Source organism: Galeopterus variegatus, unplaced genomic scaffold (assembly GCF_000696425.1).
Source record: "Galeopterus variegatus unplaced genomic scaffold, G_variegatus-3.0.2 Scaffold14005, whole genome shotgun sequence".
Classification (NCBI taxonomy): Eukaryota; Metazoa; Chordata; class Mammalia; order Dermoptera; family Cynocephalidae; genus Galeopterus; species Galeopterus variegatus.
In genome coordinates, this window is record NW_007740116.1 from 16,012 (window position 1) to 31,657 (window position 15,646).

Here is a 15,646-nt window from a genome sequence, read left to right on the forward strand (position 1 = left end):
TACAGGCAGAGGGGGCTACCCTCAGCTCCTGCCTAGGACCCTGGGCATGCTCTGCTTCTCGCCCACTTACAGGCAGAGGGGGCTACCCTCAGCTCCTGCCTAGGACCCTGGGCATGCTCTGCTTCTTGCCTGCTTCCAAGCAGAGAGGACTGCCCTTAGCTCCTCTGTTTTTGTTTATTTAAAATTACAGTTGCATGCTGCTTATTTTTTATTTTTGTTTTACTAACCTTTCTTTGTACATTTTCCCCTCTCCTTTTAAACTTACATTCAATTGCTCATCTAGAATTTATCTATATGTTTTAAACTTACTTTAACCTATATTTCTCTATGAACATCAAGAATGGAAGTATCTAAAACATTCTTCTGAAACAAAATTGTGGCATACTTTTACTACTATTCTCTTGCCTCTCAGATTCTGTTGACCATTTATTTATTTATTTATTTACTCACTCACTCTTGGCCATTTATTGAGCCTCTGCCTCAAAACTGCCAAGCCTCAAATCCCATGCAATGGCTAGCTAAGCATTTCATAGTATAACACCCCAAAGTTGACTTAGAAAGCATTTTGTATATGGGGAACTTTGAGGAATCCAATATAAAATTTTACCCACTCAAGGCAATTTGTAAGTATTTAGAAACCATCAACACTTAGAACAGGGTTAAGAACACCAACTAGCCTGTCAGGTGAGGCACAGTGGTCCAAACACATAACCCAGCTGTCTCCTCTTTGAAAGTGCAGAGCTCAGACAATGTGAGATGGTGCAGAACAGACAAGGGTAGTGTGTCGAGAAGTCCCCAGCAGGCATGGACCTTGACAGGTCTAATGTCAACCACACAAGCCACCTCTGCCTGCTTCGTCTCCCTCTCAAAGTGCCACAACTCAGTCCTTCACAGACTTTTCCCCATGACTGAGGCTTCTGGTTTTCTCCCCACTTGCACTAAATTATTTTAGAAACAGTGTAGAAACATTTTTAATTTTAAAGATACTCCTTAACTACCTGCCAAATTAAAATGCACATAATTCAAATCCTATTCCATTTGCCTTTCTGTGGCATTTGACTCATTAATTCTCTTTTCAGACGACTAAAGTCCCAAATCTTGCCCTTAAAAATCTAGCGCCTCCTTGACCTGTGACAGCTCTCCTGGCTTTCCTCCTCTTCCTCACCCACTCCCTTAGGAATTGTGTACTCAGCATTCTATCTCTGCGTCTTTTCAATCTATACATTCTCCCCAGTTCCTAAGACTTCAAGTCTCACCCACATGCCGTGACTCTAAAACCCAGTTCGTGGCCAGCTCAGGTACAAACCTCCCCCACAGCACCTCCACCAGCATGCTCCTGGTGCATCTGAAGTGGAATATCCAGGCAAGATGAAGGACTCGGGGAGAAGGATTCTTGAATGTGAAAAAGTAACCCAGAAGTTAAACTGCCAAATGGAAAGGCCTCACTTCATCTACAACCAGTTGATTCTAATTTGACCTCAGGATGTCTATCAAGTTGACTGGGAAAACATGTCCAGCCTCAGCTCAGTATCCTGAGCTCAGCCACACCCAACCACCAAACCAAACCCATCTGTGCCTTCCACCTCAGTGGCCTGCATCCCATCTCCACCCTATCCCTCCTCCTGGACTCCCCCCGCCATGCTACCATGAACTGAAAACCTGTCACAATCACTTGGCTAAGCATTAGAGTGACTCATCTGCAGCACTTGAAACATGCACGTGCCATTATCTACAGGATCGACATCTCTGGGGAAAGAGACAAGTCGTCTGTAATTTTTTTAGAACTCCATGAGGCATTGTGATACACAGCCAAGATGAAGAACCCACGTTGAACTGGTCACCACATCCGATCAACCCTGTATCTTCAGTCTCCTGACACCCATTTCCTGTGCTCCAGCCCGGCTATGCTCGGGCCTCTGTCATCTCTTGCTCCCCCCCCACCCCCTCCTCCCTTTGTAAGTTCCTCAGTGCCATCGGAAGGGTCCACAGTCAAAACTGTGGCTCATGTCCCTCTCCTGCTCAAACTCCTCAACAGCTCTATTTCCTTTGCGGTAAAATTTAACTCCTTAATTTAAATGACACTCACGGCCTGCTCACCTCTCACCCATTCTTAATCACAGCCACTCACTACCCCCAAGTGTACCATGCTTTCTCAAATTTCCACAGTTTTGGTCAAGCTGCCTCTTGTCTTAAATGTCCTACTTCTCTGTAACCTTCAAGGTCCAGCTCAAAGGTTACTTTGTCCCTGTCTTAGTCCATTTCTGTTCCTTATAACAAAATAGCTGGAACCGCGTGATGTATAAGAAAAACAAAATTTATTGCTTATAGTTTCAGCGGCTCACCACCAAAGAACACATCTGGTGGTGGTGACAATGACCCAAGGGTCTCACATTTGCAAGATGGTAGAAGCAGAGAGAGAGAGAGAGACAGACTCTCCTCTTCTCTTCTTTTAAAGCCCTCAGAACCACGCCCCTGACCACCATCTTTAATCCATTCACTACTGCATGGTCCTACAATCTAATCACCTCTTCAAGCCTCCACCTTTCAGTTACCATAATAGGACTTCCCACCCTCAACAGTCACAGTGGGGGTTAAGTTTCCAATAAATGAAATTTGGGGGACACAATTCAATCAGACCATAGCAGTCCCAAAAGCTTTCCTTGACACTCCCTCCTCCTCAACATTACATTAAATGCCCCTCAAGTCAGCGCCCAAAATGGCCCCATTAATTACAGCACACTGAATGGATCTCCTTGTCTCTCTCTCCCAACAGACTGGGTGCTGCTTAAGGGCTGGAGCTATATGTTCTTCATCTCTGCATCCCCAGGGCCTAGATTACATAAATGATTATTGGATGAATTTGTTTTCCACCCACCTTTCGTTAACCGAAGACATATATAACCCTGATAAAACAGAAAATGTTATTACAATGGCAGATAAAATTCAATTAATGCTTGCTATTCTACTTTCTTTCATTTTTTGGATAAAAAACAGAAATTAATTATCTCAATTCTGGAGGCCTGGAAGTCCAAGATCAAGATGTCAGCAGGGTTGGTTCCTTCTGATGACTATGAGAGAGAATATGTTCTTTGTACTTGAAAAAAAATCTGAAAATAGTGATTATTCTCTTTCACATTCTGATAAGGGTCTGGAATTGCTAGAGCTGAAACAATTCCTTCCTAGGCAGAGGCCCCTGAGAGCAGGCCATCTTTGCGTCCTCTGTATCTGGCTGACACCCGATGGGCTCCTAACGAATGTTTATTAATTGAATTTCAAACTCAACTACAAAATATGAACAGCAAGTCTTTACTAAGAAACTCATTCTTCCTCCTTTCTCCCAATCCGTATTTCATATACCGTTACTCACCCTGTTGGTCACATTCCCAGCCAAACTTGGTTGAGTCACGTAGCGCCTGCCCCAAAAGGGCAGCTTGGTGCATCAGTTTCTTAGGAATACAGCCTACATTTATACACGTACCACCGAGCCCTGAGAAAGGAAACAGCAGTCTTAGTGTTTCATGTGTGTGTGTGTGTGTGTGTGTGTGTAACCTGCAGAGTGTTATTAAAACATGTGGAAATGGCAAGCATGAATGGCAGTGTGGACAACCCTCCTCTCCAAAATAACAGACAAGTGATTCATCTAAACTTTCCAACTGAGGGTCCATGGCTGAGACCCAAGATAGGCAAAAAATATGAATGTGCGTGTGAAAAGTCTGCTGGGGACAGAGTCTGAGTCTGATCCACACAGGAATCAGAAGTAATTTGACGAATCAGACACAAACTACAGCAAGGGTCAAATCTCAGCTTCCAGCCTTTTACTCTCTGTAACCCTGCCTGCTACCCAGAGCCAACAGTCAGCCCACCGCAAGCCGCCTAGTGACATCTGCTCCAAATCCTGAACACCACAAAACACATCACGCATGGAGGCCCTCTGCAGGGCCTGAGTCGAGGAGCCCTCTCTGATTGCAGTCTCTTCTGCTATGCCAGGTAAGTAGGATAACTTCTGAACAGGAAAGGGAGAAGGAAAAGAAAAAAGAAGAAAGAGGGAGGGAGGAAGGGAAAACAAGACAAGTGTACACACACCACAAGAATACCATGACAAAAGTCAAGGCAGATTAACTTTACTGTATGTAATTCTAGGCTAAAACTTTTTGAGTAAGTTTGAATTTTAAAAAATCATTTTCATGTTTTAATCACTCAGGGTTCTGGCAGGAGAGAGAAGACACACTCAAACAAGGTAACTGGAAAGAGTTTATGGAGAAGTTACAGAGTGTGGGAGGCGAGCAAGAAGGGACAGAGTGCCAGCGGGGGACCACTGGCAGCCCATGTCAAGGGGCAAGGAGACTGAGTGAGGGCCACCACCCAGGGGAGCCAGCCATCTGACATGGGAGTGGCCTTCCACAGGAGGACAGAGACAACCTGCAGCCACCCAGCAGGGAGGGAGCCAGAGGCGCAAGACCCCAACTCCATACTCCTCTCTCCCTCTGTTCTCCTCCCACTACTCAAAACTATCCAGGCCCCACCAGAAGCCAGAGGGTGAGGCTACCAACTGACCTGTCCCCTGGGGCAAACAGCGGGGCAGAGACAGAGGGAGAACGCATTTGACGTATAAAGAGAAAACAGCCACACAAAATCTACGTGTTCTATTTTATTGTGGAAAAGACCATGGAAAGGTGAGCTCTCAAGTCTATAGTACAGCAGAGTCATGGGCTGGGACCACATTATGCTCCTTATGAAACTAAACTACAAAGATTACACGCATTAACTCGATCGACTACTGTGCGGTCATTAAAGTCATTTATGAAATTGAAGCAGAAACACAGAAAAATGTTTATGGCAAACTTAGGTGATGACCATACTGTATATACTCTATGACCATGACTATGTGAAAATATTATCACATGTATGTAAAAAACTACGGAAGAAGGGCTGGAATACTGGGGTCATGGAATATTTTTTCTTTTTGCAAAATCTTCCTGAATTATTTTTATGTTATCTTTCCAAGGTCACCACTTGTTAACCATAACCTCACTGAGACTCAGTTTCCTCATGCACTTACAATAGGCTACCTGCATTTCTTGAGACTGTTGCGAGGATTAAATGAGATTATGTAAAGAAAACAACATATGTAAAAAGCAGAGAACAACAACAAAGAAAAATGGCTTACCCCAGGATGTGCCCTGAGGTGACGGGACCACAAAGTCTAGCACCATAACTTTCTTTCCCAAAACGGCAGCTTCCTACAAAGAAAAACTGCACATAAAGATGTTGTCATTTTCCTGACACTCCCCCAATTTTTCTCTCCCCTAAATAAAAACAGACTGTTTTTGTGTAACACGGTCTTTTCCCTGAATTAAGCCAGCTATTACAACAAAAACTTAAATTGTGACATTATAATTATCCTTTTTTTTAAGTAGTGAAGAAATGCTCATGGCAATCACCAGGAAAATTATCTCTGAGTTTCATTTCTGTGCTCGTACCTTCGCGCAGGCAAGGCCACCAGAACCACCGCCAATGACAATGAGATCGTAATCATATGCTGAATCTTTCTGAAGGAGCTTCTGTAACAAACCACTCTGATGTGCCTATGGTTTAATGAAAGCAGAAAGACTATTACATGACCTAACGTTTTAAAGCTGATTATTTGCACCCTGTGTTCAATCAGCATGGATTTCTTTTATAAAAAAATCTTAGAAACAATTATTGAATAATTCATCTAAGTTGGAATTGTAAACTTATTTGGATGCTATTCAAACAGGATCCAAGGAATTAGAACTAATGCCAAAGTACATATATTTTGTCCATTCTAACCTAACACCTGATGGCCAGGCATGTGTCAAATGATCCAGGAGGCCATGGCTTTGTATTGCTGTCGGATGAGGTCAATTTCCTTAGTCTAATCAAGTGCAGCAAAATAATCAAGTATCATTTTTCGAGACCCCTGTGTACCTGTGCTAGTCTTCATTTTGAAAACAATTCTTATGTATCATCAGCATATTTTTTTCATGGTTTCTCATAAATTGATCTGAATTTTGTAGCTGTACTGGTGAACTTCCTATACAGCACAAACATCTTCCTTTTCCTTTAGGCAATAGTCACGAGGTTGGCTTGGCCCAAATTCTCCTGTTAATTTGGCCCTCCTTGTGATCAGAAGTAGCTTCATGAGGTTAGTAGTTTGATGTGTGATTTAGTGAGTTTTCTTTATGCAAAATCAGTTACTCAATGGGCCGGCCCGGTGGCGCACTGGATAGTGCGCCGCTTGGGAAGCGCGGCGGTGCTCCCAGCTTCATGAGGTTAGTAGTTTGATGTGTGATTTAGTGAGTTTTCTTTATGCAAAATCAGTTACTCAATCCCATTACCTTGGCTTTACAAACACCATCCTCAAACTAGACCTTCCTGTGACACACAACAGGTACTTCATAACTGCAGGCAATCACCACATGCTCCGCAGCCCACTAAAGAACGGGTGCCCAATAAGAATTTTGGCACATCCTAAAAAGGATTCCTTCAGCCTCCTCACTTTTAGGTCCCTGATAAGGACAGAACTGTGTCTCCCTAATGTTATGTATTAGAAGCTTGATTCCCCACTGTAACCACTGAAGGTGGGAAATCCTATTATGCTAACTGAAAGGTGGGGTCTTGAAGAGGTGATCAGATTGTAAGGACCTAGCTCACAGGCATGGCTCTGAGGGCTTTAAAAGGACAGCAAGTGAGTCTCTCTCCCTCTCTCTCTCTGCTCCACCATTCTGCCGTATGAGATCCCTGGGTCACTGTCACCACCAACCAGGCCTTCCCTGGATGTGTTTCCTGGACTTTGGACTTCCCAGCCTCTGAAACTAAGCAGTACATTTCATTTTTTAATAAATTACCCAGTTCCAGGTATTTTATTATAAGTAACAGAAGTGGACTAATACAGTGCCCTTAGAGAAATCCATCTCCTAAGGATCTGCCATCCAAGGAAATGCCTTTCAGTCTTGAAAGAGAATTCCTATCTCTGGATCTCCATATTTATTCTCTGCCATCATTTTCCAGGTTAGAATTGGCAAGACCAGCACTTCATAAGGTGTTTAGGGGCTACAGTGATGGTACTTACCACCATGTAAATTGGGTTATAGCTTCTAAAACTAATAAAACAGGCTGTTACTACATAACAATGGTAGTCATAGACTAACATACAATGTAGACAATCTTTTCCCCAACAAAAATATAATTCTTTTTTTTTCTTTTCTTTCCTTTTTTGTCTTTTTTCATGACCGGTAACGGGATCGCAACCCTTGGTGTCGCGCCCGTACCGCGACCGGCAATGGGATCGCAACCCTCGGTGTTGTGCCCGCACCACACTCAGCCAGTGAGTGGACCGGTCTCTATACGGGATCCGAACCCTCGGCGGGAGCACCGCACTCAACCGAGTGCGCCACTGGGCCGACCCATTAATTAAAATCTCAAACATAATATTTAATCAATTACTGATTATTAACATTTGCATACATATATAAAGGATACAACAGAGTAGAATTTTAATAAAAATGAATAATGACCTTTTTAATAAACATCAATTTTTAATCTATCACTGCCTAACTGAATGTCACCTGTTCATCTCTAGCATGGTAGGAATGAAAAAATCAAAAGGCTGGTCCTTTGCAAAATGCCCCATGGTTAGCAGCCCTGACAGAACTTCTAATTACCCTAGATAATAATGTTAGTGTTCACCTCATCTTAGTCGGGGAACAGCCCTCGTTTCTCTCCTCATCAGGAGGTAGAGATGTCTCCAGGGTGGCCAACCTGTCTGTCCTGGTAACCTCACTTAGAAGACAACTTCTTAGCTTCTGAAATTCAGGTTGGTAGAAAAGCTAATATGCCTCAAAGTAATCAAGCTTATCTGATAACCATCCTATACGCTCTCCTATTTCACAACTTCTAAAAGAGAAATGAATAGACTCCTAAAGATCATTTCCGCCCTTTTAAATACTTTTTAAAATAAAGGTTGAGCCAGCAGTGCTGAAAAACACACAATACTATAAATACCTGAAACGTCTGGTCGCATCCGCCCACGTGGACTTTATTCACAAAGATATTGGGCACGGTTTTCTGGTTAGTGATTTCTGACAGCACTTCCTGAACACCGGCCCCATCATCTAAAGAGTAAAAAAGTACATGAAAACATCGGAAAGGGCTCCAAAACCCTGTGAGTTGAACTGTGGTATTACATAGCACCCTGCTCACCTGCACACACCCGTAAGAGATTAGTGTGTTATATAACTTCATGAGTGTTGACTCAAGCAGGGAGCCCACCCGTGCTTTAAAGGAAACCTTAAAAAATACAGACCAATCTACTGGTTCCTTTTAAAATAAACTCTTCTAAATCAGATTTTGACATATAATTCAATGACTATGCCAAGACAAATAGATAAGAACCCTCTTTAAAGAGCAGATATCAAGATAAAATCTGCTGCAGCAATAACTCAGAAAATACTTCCAACAGTTACCTTTGAAAAATCTTACTGAAGGGCCGGCCCAGTGGTGCACTGCTACAGTGCGCCACTTGGGAGTGCAGCCGCGCTCCTGCCGAGGGTTCGGATCCCACATACAGACCGGTTCCCGCTCACTGGCTGAGNGGTGGCGCACTGCTACAGTGCGCCACTTGGGAGTGCAGCCGCACTCCTGCCGAGGGTTCGGATCCCACATACAGACCGGTTCCCGCTCACTGGCTGAGCGAGGTGCAGGAGCAACACTGAGGGTTGCGATCCCGTTGCCGGTCCCGGTCCGGTACGGGCGCAACACTGAGGGTTGCGATCCGTTGCCGGACACGAAAAAAGACAAAAAAGAAAAAAAGAAAAATCTTACTGATCATGGTCCAAAATTCACCCTCCATCCCTAAAAACAAACTGGGCCACAACTACTTAAGACTACCTTATTTGGTATGCTCTTTCAAAAAGTTTCAAAGATTCAAGAGCATTTCACTTAACAAAGCAACTTGGCTAAAATGAGTCAGGGAAATCCAGTGATGACACAGATTGACTTTTTCTGTCCAAAACATCCTCACCCCTGCAAAGCACCTCATGTGTAAAGTGCCTAATTAACAATGGATGTGTGAATGTCAAGAATTCAAATGCATGCTAAAAACTTAATGTGCTCTCCCTCATGGTAACACAATCAGGAAATAGGAGCAGATTCTTCTTATTTATTACAGCTGAAACTATTTTGCTAGAAAGTTGGCAGATGCATCTGAAATGCCTCAAGTACTTCAAAGTTAACAGCTTATACATCTTCCTCTTTTCTCAAATATGAAAAACACATAAATAAAAAATCTACACCGAATAATCTGTCATAGAAGGATTCATTTTCTGCCTCGTTGAATATAGACAAAAATGGCTCATCTAACCCAAGAGACAAGAGCAAGTAGAACTGAACAAAGTAAACAAAAAGAAGTCAATCTTGATGGAATTTATTATAAACAACACTATGTATTAGCAGTTCTACTTACCAACTTGATCAAGTTCCAGGATATTACAGTCAACTCCCAAAGAGGAAAAGAGTTCTTTAACCTGTAATAAAAACACACCTAACTTTCACCCTCACAAAAGAGTCAACAATTATAAAATATGGACTGATGCCTGGAAGGCAAGGACTTCAGAAGATGTGTGTTCAGAAGATGTGTGGAGGCATTCTGAGTTAAAAATCTGACTCCATCCTCAGCCCAGCCGAGTGTGTGCCAATCAGAGAGGTGCCCAGCCAGAGAAGCCCAAGATCCATGGAGACCACGCACCTGGCGGTGCCAGGGCGCAACCCAGTAGGTAGGCCTCGCCGCTGCCGCCCAACTCCATCCCCAGCCCGGCTGAGTGCGCGCCAATCAGAGAAGTGCCCAGCCGGAGAAGCCCAAGATCCACGGAGACTATGTGCCCTGCAGTGCCAGAAGGCAACCCAGCAGATAGGCCTCAACGCTGCTGCCTGACTCCATCCCCAGCCCGGCCCAGTGCGTGCTGATCAGGGAGGGGCCCAGCCAGGGAGGCCCAAGACCCGAGGCCACCATGAACCCGAGGCACTAGCGGGCAGCCGAGCAGACACTGAGGCAGCTATAAAAAAGAATGAAATGCTGCCATTTGCAACAACGTGGATGGACCTAGAGAGAATTATATTAAGTGAAACAAGTCAGGCACAGAAAGAAAAATATCACATTTTCTCACTTTTTTGTAGGAGCTAATAATAAATAAATAAATAAGTACAAAAATAACCTGGGGGGAGGGGAAGAAGACACAACAATTACAATTCCTTGAAGTTGATACGACAAGCCAACAGAAAGGAGATTGTTGGGAGGGAGCGGGGAGAAGGTAGAGGGAGGGAGGTTTTGGTAATGGGCCACAATAATCAACCACATTGTACACTGACAAAATAAAATAAAAATTTAAAAAAAAACAGTTATAAAATATGGGCATAGTAATAAGGAATGTCCAAAATAAAAGTTTTTTAGGAATATGAGTTATGGCCTGAGGTTTTTTCCTTTCCTGTACACATTTTGCAGAATCTCAGCCCATCCCCTGCCTTATATTTCCTGACCACTTATGGTTCCCAAATCTACAGCTTTTGCCCCAATCTCTTTTCTGAACTCAAGACAGGCAATTTATAGTTCTCCATCTGGGTGTCCCTCAGGCGCCTCACGGGCAACATGCCCACAATGCAGCTCATCTTCTTACACACCTTTTCCTCTTTCTGTGATTCCTTTTAACAGTGATTAAGTCATTCCATCATTTTTTACTCATCAAACACTATGTATGGGTCACTTACTGTTCTGAGAACCTGAGATAGAACAATGAACAAGACAAAAACCCTGCCCTCTAGCAGGGAAAACAGATAAGGAAATTGACAATTTAACTGCAGCACCATTCACAAATTGCTTAAACAAGACACCCTACAGCCTTGCTGCTGGAACAGGGGATGGAGCAGCAGGGTGGGCACCACCAGACATGCACAATCTGCACTTCACCAACATCACAAAGTTCTGACTGGGAGTCATTTTATACCCTCCCACTGAGGCAATATCTTCCTACCCACCAACTCCCCACCCATCAAAAACTACCCTGGTAAAGAGGCCCATGTGTAATTGAATCAAAGTGTGGAACAATTTACACGTAGGGCATGGTCACAAACAATGTATAGTGGAGAACAACCAGCCTAAGCTGTGGATGCGATACCAGCAGAGGCAGGCAGCAGAACACAGAGTGTCAATGGGAGCCTGCCAAGCCCTGTGTCCCAGGGTCACTGCACACACCCAAGGCTGCACCTTCTGAGGAGCAACACCAGGTGGAAATAAGCTTTCCTAAAATAACCCAGCCAACTCACTGTAAGGAAATAAACAAGCAAACAAAAACAAGCCACAGAGGAGGGGTTCAGTATCCAGAGTTGCTACAATATATTACCTTAATATCCAATTTTCAACAAAAAATGACTAGACATAAAAAGAAACAGGTAAGTGTAATCCATTCACAGCAAAGAATGTGGGCAACAGAAATGGCCTCTGAGAGGGCCCATATGTGATATTTAACAAAGTAGTCATTAGAACTACTTTTCAAAGAACTAAAGGAACTGTGCTTAAGAAGTCTGTCATACGATGACAGTGACTCATTCAATAAAAAATATTATTAAACAGAAAAACTTATAAAAAAGAACTAAATAATTATTGAGTTGAAAGGTACAATAACTAAAATGAAAAGTTTACCACAGTGGCTTGACAGTAGATCGAACTCGCAGAAGAAAGAATTAGTGAACTTGAGGATAGGTCAATAGAGACTATGCAATCTGAAGACACAGAGAAAAACAAAAATGGACAGAGCTTCAGAGAAATGTGGAACTCTAGTAAGCACACCAACACAGGCATAGTTTGAATACAAGAAAGAAAAGAAAGAAAGGAGATGCAATGTTCAAAGAGATAATAGCTGAAAATGTCCCAAATTTGATGAAAAACAGTCATCTACACATCCAGGAAGCTCAATAATCTCCAAGTAAGATAAATGCAAAGACTGACATTTAGACACATCAGAATGAAAACACTGAAAGACAAACACACATACACAAATTTAAAAGCAGTAGGACAAAAATGTTTCTTCATATGCAAGGGAACAAGAATAAGATTAAAAGCTGACTTCTCATCAAAAACAATGTTGGCCAAAGGCAGTGGGATGAAATATTCAAAGTGGTGAAGAAATCATTAACCAAGAATCCCACATCCAGCAAAACTCTCTTTCAAAAGTGAAGATGAGGGCCGGCCCGGTGGCGCACTGCTACAGTGTGCCGCTTGAGAGCGCGGTGGCGCTCCCGCCGAGGGTTCAGATCCCACGTACAGACCGGTTCCCGCTCACTGGCTGAGCGAGGCGCGGGCGCAACACCGAGGGTTGCGGTCCCGTTGCCGGTCCCGGTCCGGTACGGGCACGACACTGAGGGTTGCGATCCATTGCCGGACACGAAAAAAGACAAAAAGGGAGAAAAAAAAAAAAAAGTGAAGATGAGTTAAATATCCATTGATGGATGAATAGATAATGAAAACATGGTATATATACACAATGGAATACTACTGTGCCATAAAAAAAAAAAAATGAAATTCTGCCTTTCACAGCAACACGGATGAACTTAGAGAAAATTATGTTAAGTGAAATAAGCCAGGCACAGATAGAGAAATACTGTGTGTCCTCATTCATAAGTGGGAGGAGGGGGAGAGAGAGAGAGAGGGAGAGAGACAGAGAGACACACAGAAAGAGAGAAAGATCACAGTAATACATTGAATTTTCAAAAGGAGAGAATAGAACTGAGGTTACCAGAGGTGGTGTGAAGGTTAATTCTAGGTGTCAACTTGGTTAGATGAAGGAATGCTGAGAAACCTGGTAAAGCTATCTTTTTAGGTGTGTCCATAAGGGTGTTTCCAGCAGAGATTAGTATGAGAATCTGAGTGGACTGGCTGGCAAAGATCTGCCCTCAATGTGGGTGGGAACCATCCAATCCGCTGGGGATCTGGAGAGAACAAAAAACAGGAAAAAGGTGAAGCTCTATCCGCTGGAGCTGGGACACACTCTTCTCTCCTGTTTGTGGACATCAGAGCTCAAGACTCTTCAGCTTTTGGGTTCCAGGACTTACACCAAGGACACCATCAACTTCCCTGGTTTTGAGGCCTTCAGACTTGGACTGAACCACACTACCAGCTTCCAGTTGACAGACGGCCTATCATGGGACTTCTCTTCACAATCACATAAGCTAATTCCCCTAATAAAACCCTCTCATATATTTATAACATATCTTATTGATTCTGTCTCTCCGGAGAACCCTGACTAATACAAGTTGTGGGGGGAGGGTTAGCAAGAAATTGGTAAAGGGCCATGAAATATGATTACATTGTATAATGTTGAATATACTCATTATCCTGATCTGAGCATCAAAATAAATGAATAAAATAAATAAACAAGGTTAAAAAAAATGAAGGTGAGTGATATCAACAAGATGGCAGATGAGTGAGTTCCAGGCTCTCGTTCCCCATAGCAGCAATGAATAAAGAGCTCCTGATCAGAATAACTTCATAGGAGCTCTAGAAACTGATCAAAGATCTACAGCAACAAGGTGAATGCCCAATCAAGAAAAAGCCACATTTGAGATGGGAGAAGGTGTTGTGGCATTTTCACTTGCCCTTACCCCACCACCTCCCCAATATTGTGTGACACACTGTGGGGGAAGCACAGTGTGGGTCCCAGTTGCCTTCCATAAAATGGAGAGCAGAAAGAACAAAACTGCAACATTCTAACACTCAACCAGCTAGGAATAGAAGGAAACTACCTCAACATTATTAAAGCTATACGGATTAGTCCATTTCTGTTGCTTATAACAGAATACTGAAATTGGGTAATTTATAAAGAATTGAAATTTATTTCTTATAGTTTCAGAGGCTGGGAAGTCCAAAGTCCAGGGAAACCATCTGGTGAGGGCCTTCTTGGTGGTGACTCTCTACAGGGAGGCAGGGTATCACGTGGCAAGAATGGGCTGAGCAAGAAAGATAATCTGCTCACTCACTCTTCTTATAAAACCATCAGAATCATTACACCCATTACATTCACCACCCCCTGAATAGATCAATCCATTCCCATGGGCACAGTCCTCACAATATAATCATCTCTTAAAGGCCCCACCCTTCAAATACCATAATAGGATTTCCCACACTCTTAGCACTGTTACAATGGGGTCAAGTTTCCAATACATGAACGAACTTTTGGGAGACAAATTTAACTAATAGCACCATATATGAAAAGCCCACAACTGTCATACTTGATGATGTAAGACTAAAAGCATTTCTTCTAAGATCAGGAAGAAGGCAAGGATACCTGTCTGCTTTTATCACTTCCATTCAACATAGTACTGGAAGTCCAAGCAAGAGCAATAAGGCAAGAAAAAGAAATAAAAGGCATTCAAGTTAGAAAAGAAGTAAAATTGTTGCTGTTCACAAAAAACATGATCTTATATGCAAAAACCCTGAAGATTCCATAGACACACACACACACACACACACACACACACACACACACACACAAAAGCTGTGAGAATAAAAAATTTCAGAAAAGTCGCAGGATATAAAATCGACAAACAAAAATCAGTTGCTTTTCTATGTACTAACGATGAACAATCCAAAAAGAAAATTAAGAAAAGAATTCTATTTACAATAGCATAAATAGCAGAAGAATAGATCTTAGGAATGAACTTAACCAAGGAAGCAAAACACATGTACATGGAAAAACTACAAAATGTTGCTGAAAGAAATTAAAGAAGACACCATTAAATGGAAAAACAGCCCCTGTTCATGGGTTGGAAGACTTTATATTGTTAAGATGTGAATAGCACCCAACAGTTTCACTGCAACCCCTGTCAAAATCGCAATCATGGGCCGGCCCGGTGGCGCACTGCTACAGAGCGCCACTTGTGAGTGCGGTGGCGCTCCCGCCGAGGGTTCGGATCCCACATACAGACCAGTTCCCACTCACTGGCTGAGCGAGGTGCGGGAGCAACACCGAGGGTTGCAATCCCGTTGCCGGTCCCGGTCCGGTACGGGCACGACACTGAGGGTTGCGATCCGTTGCTGGACACGAAAAAAGACAAAAAGGAAAAAAAAAATCACAATCATGTTTTTTGCAAAAATAGAAAAATTCATCCTAAAATTCATATGGAATCTGAAGGGAACCTGAATAGCCCAAACAATCTTGAAAAAGATGAACAAAGTTGGAGATCTCATGAATCCCAACTTCAAAACTTAGCAGGAAGCTATAGTAATTAAAACAGTATGGTACTGGCATAAGACAGACATATACACCAATGGAAGAGACTAGAGAGCCCAGAAATAAAGCCTTACATAAACTGTCAAATGATATTTGATTAGGGTGCCAAGACCATTCAATAGTCTTTTCAACAAATGATGCTGAGAAAACTGGATATCCACGTGGAAAAAAATTAAATTGGACTCTTACCTAAAACCATATAAAGAAATTAATTCAAAATGGATCAAAGATCTAAATGTAAGAGTTAAAACCATAAAACTCTTATAAGAAAACATAGGGGGGGTTTCAAGATGGCGACGGGTCTGGAGCGGGTGTGCCAGAGGACAGAGCAAGCCTGAGAAGTGTGC

The 15,646-nt window shown here is 42.8% G+C and overlaps 1 protein-coding gene across 1 annotated transcript in view; it reads right to left on the reverse strand.

Moving 5' to 3' along the window:
* The window catches only part of LOC103581816 (thioredoxin reductase 3), a gene marked incomplete at both ends in the record, with an annotated part of 25,388 nt that extends 15,843 nt beyond the window's left edge, over positions 1-9,545 (reverse strand). The window contains 5 exons of the mRNA XM_008563559.1: positions 3,368-3,487; positions 5,168-5,240; positions 5,481-5,585; positions 8,026-8,135; positions 9,485-9,545. Coding sequence (XP_008561781.1) covers positions 3,368-3,487; positions 5,168-5,240; positions 5,481-5,585; positions 8,026-8,135; positions 9,485-9,545 — 469 coding nt within the window. The remainder of the gene's footprint in view (positions 1-3,367; positions 3,488-5,167; positions 5,241-5,480; positions 5,586-8,025; positions 8,136-9,484) is intronic.
* Positions 9,546-15,646: the final 6,101 nt, after the last annotated feature.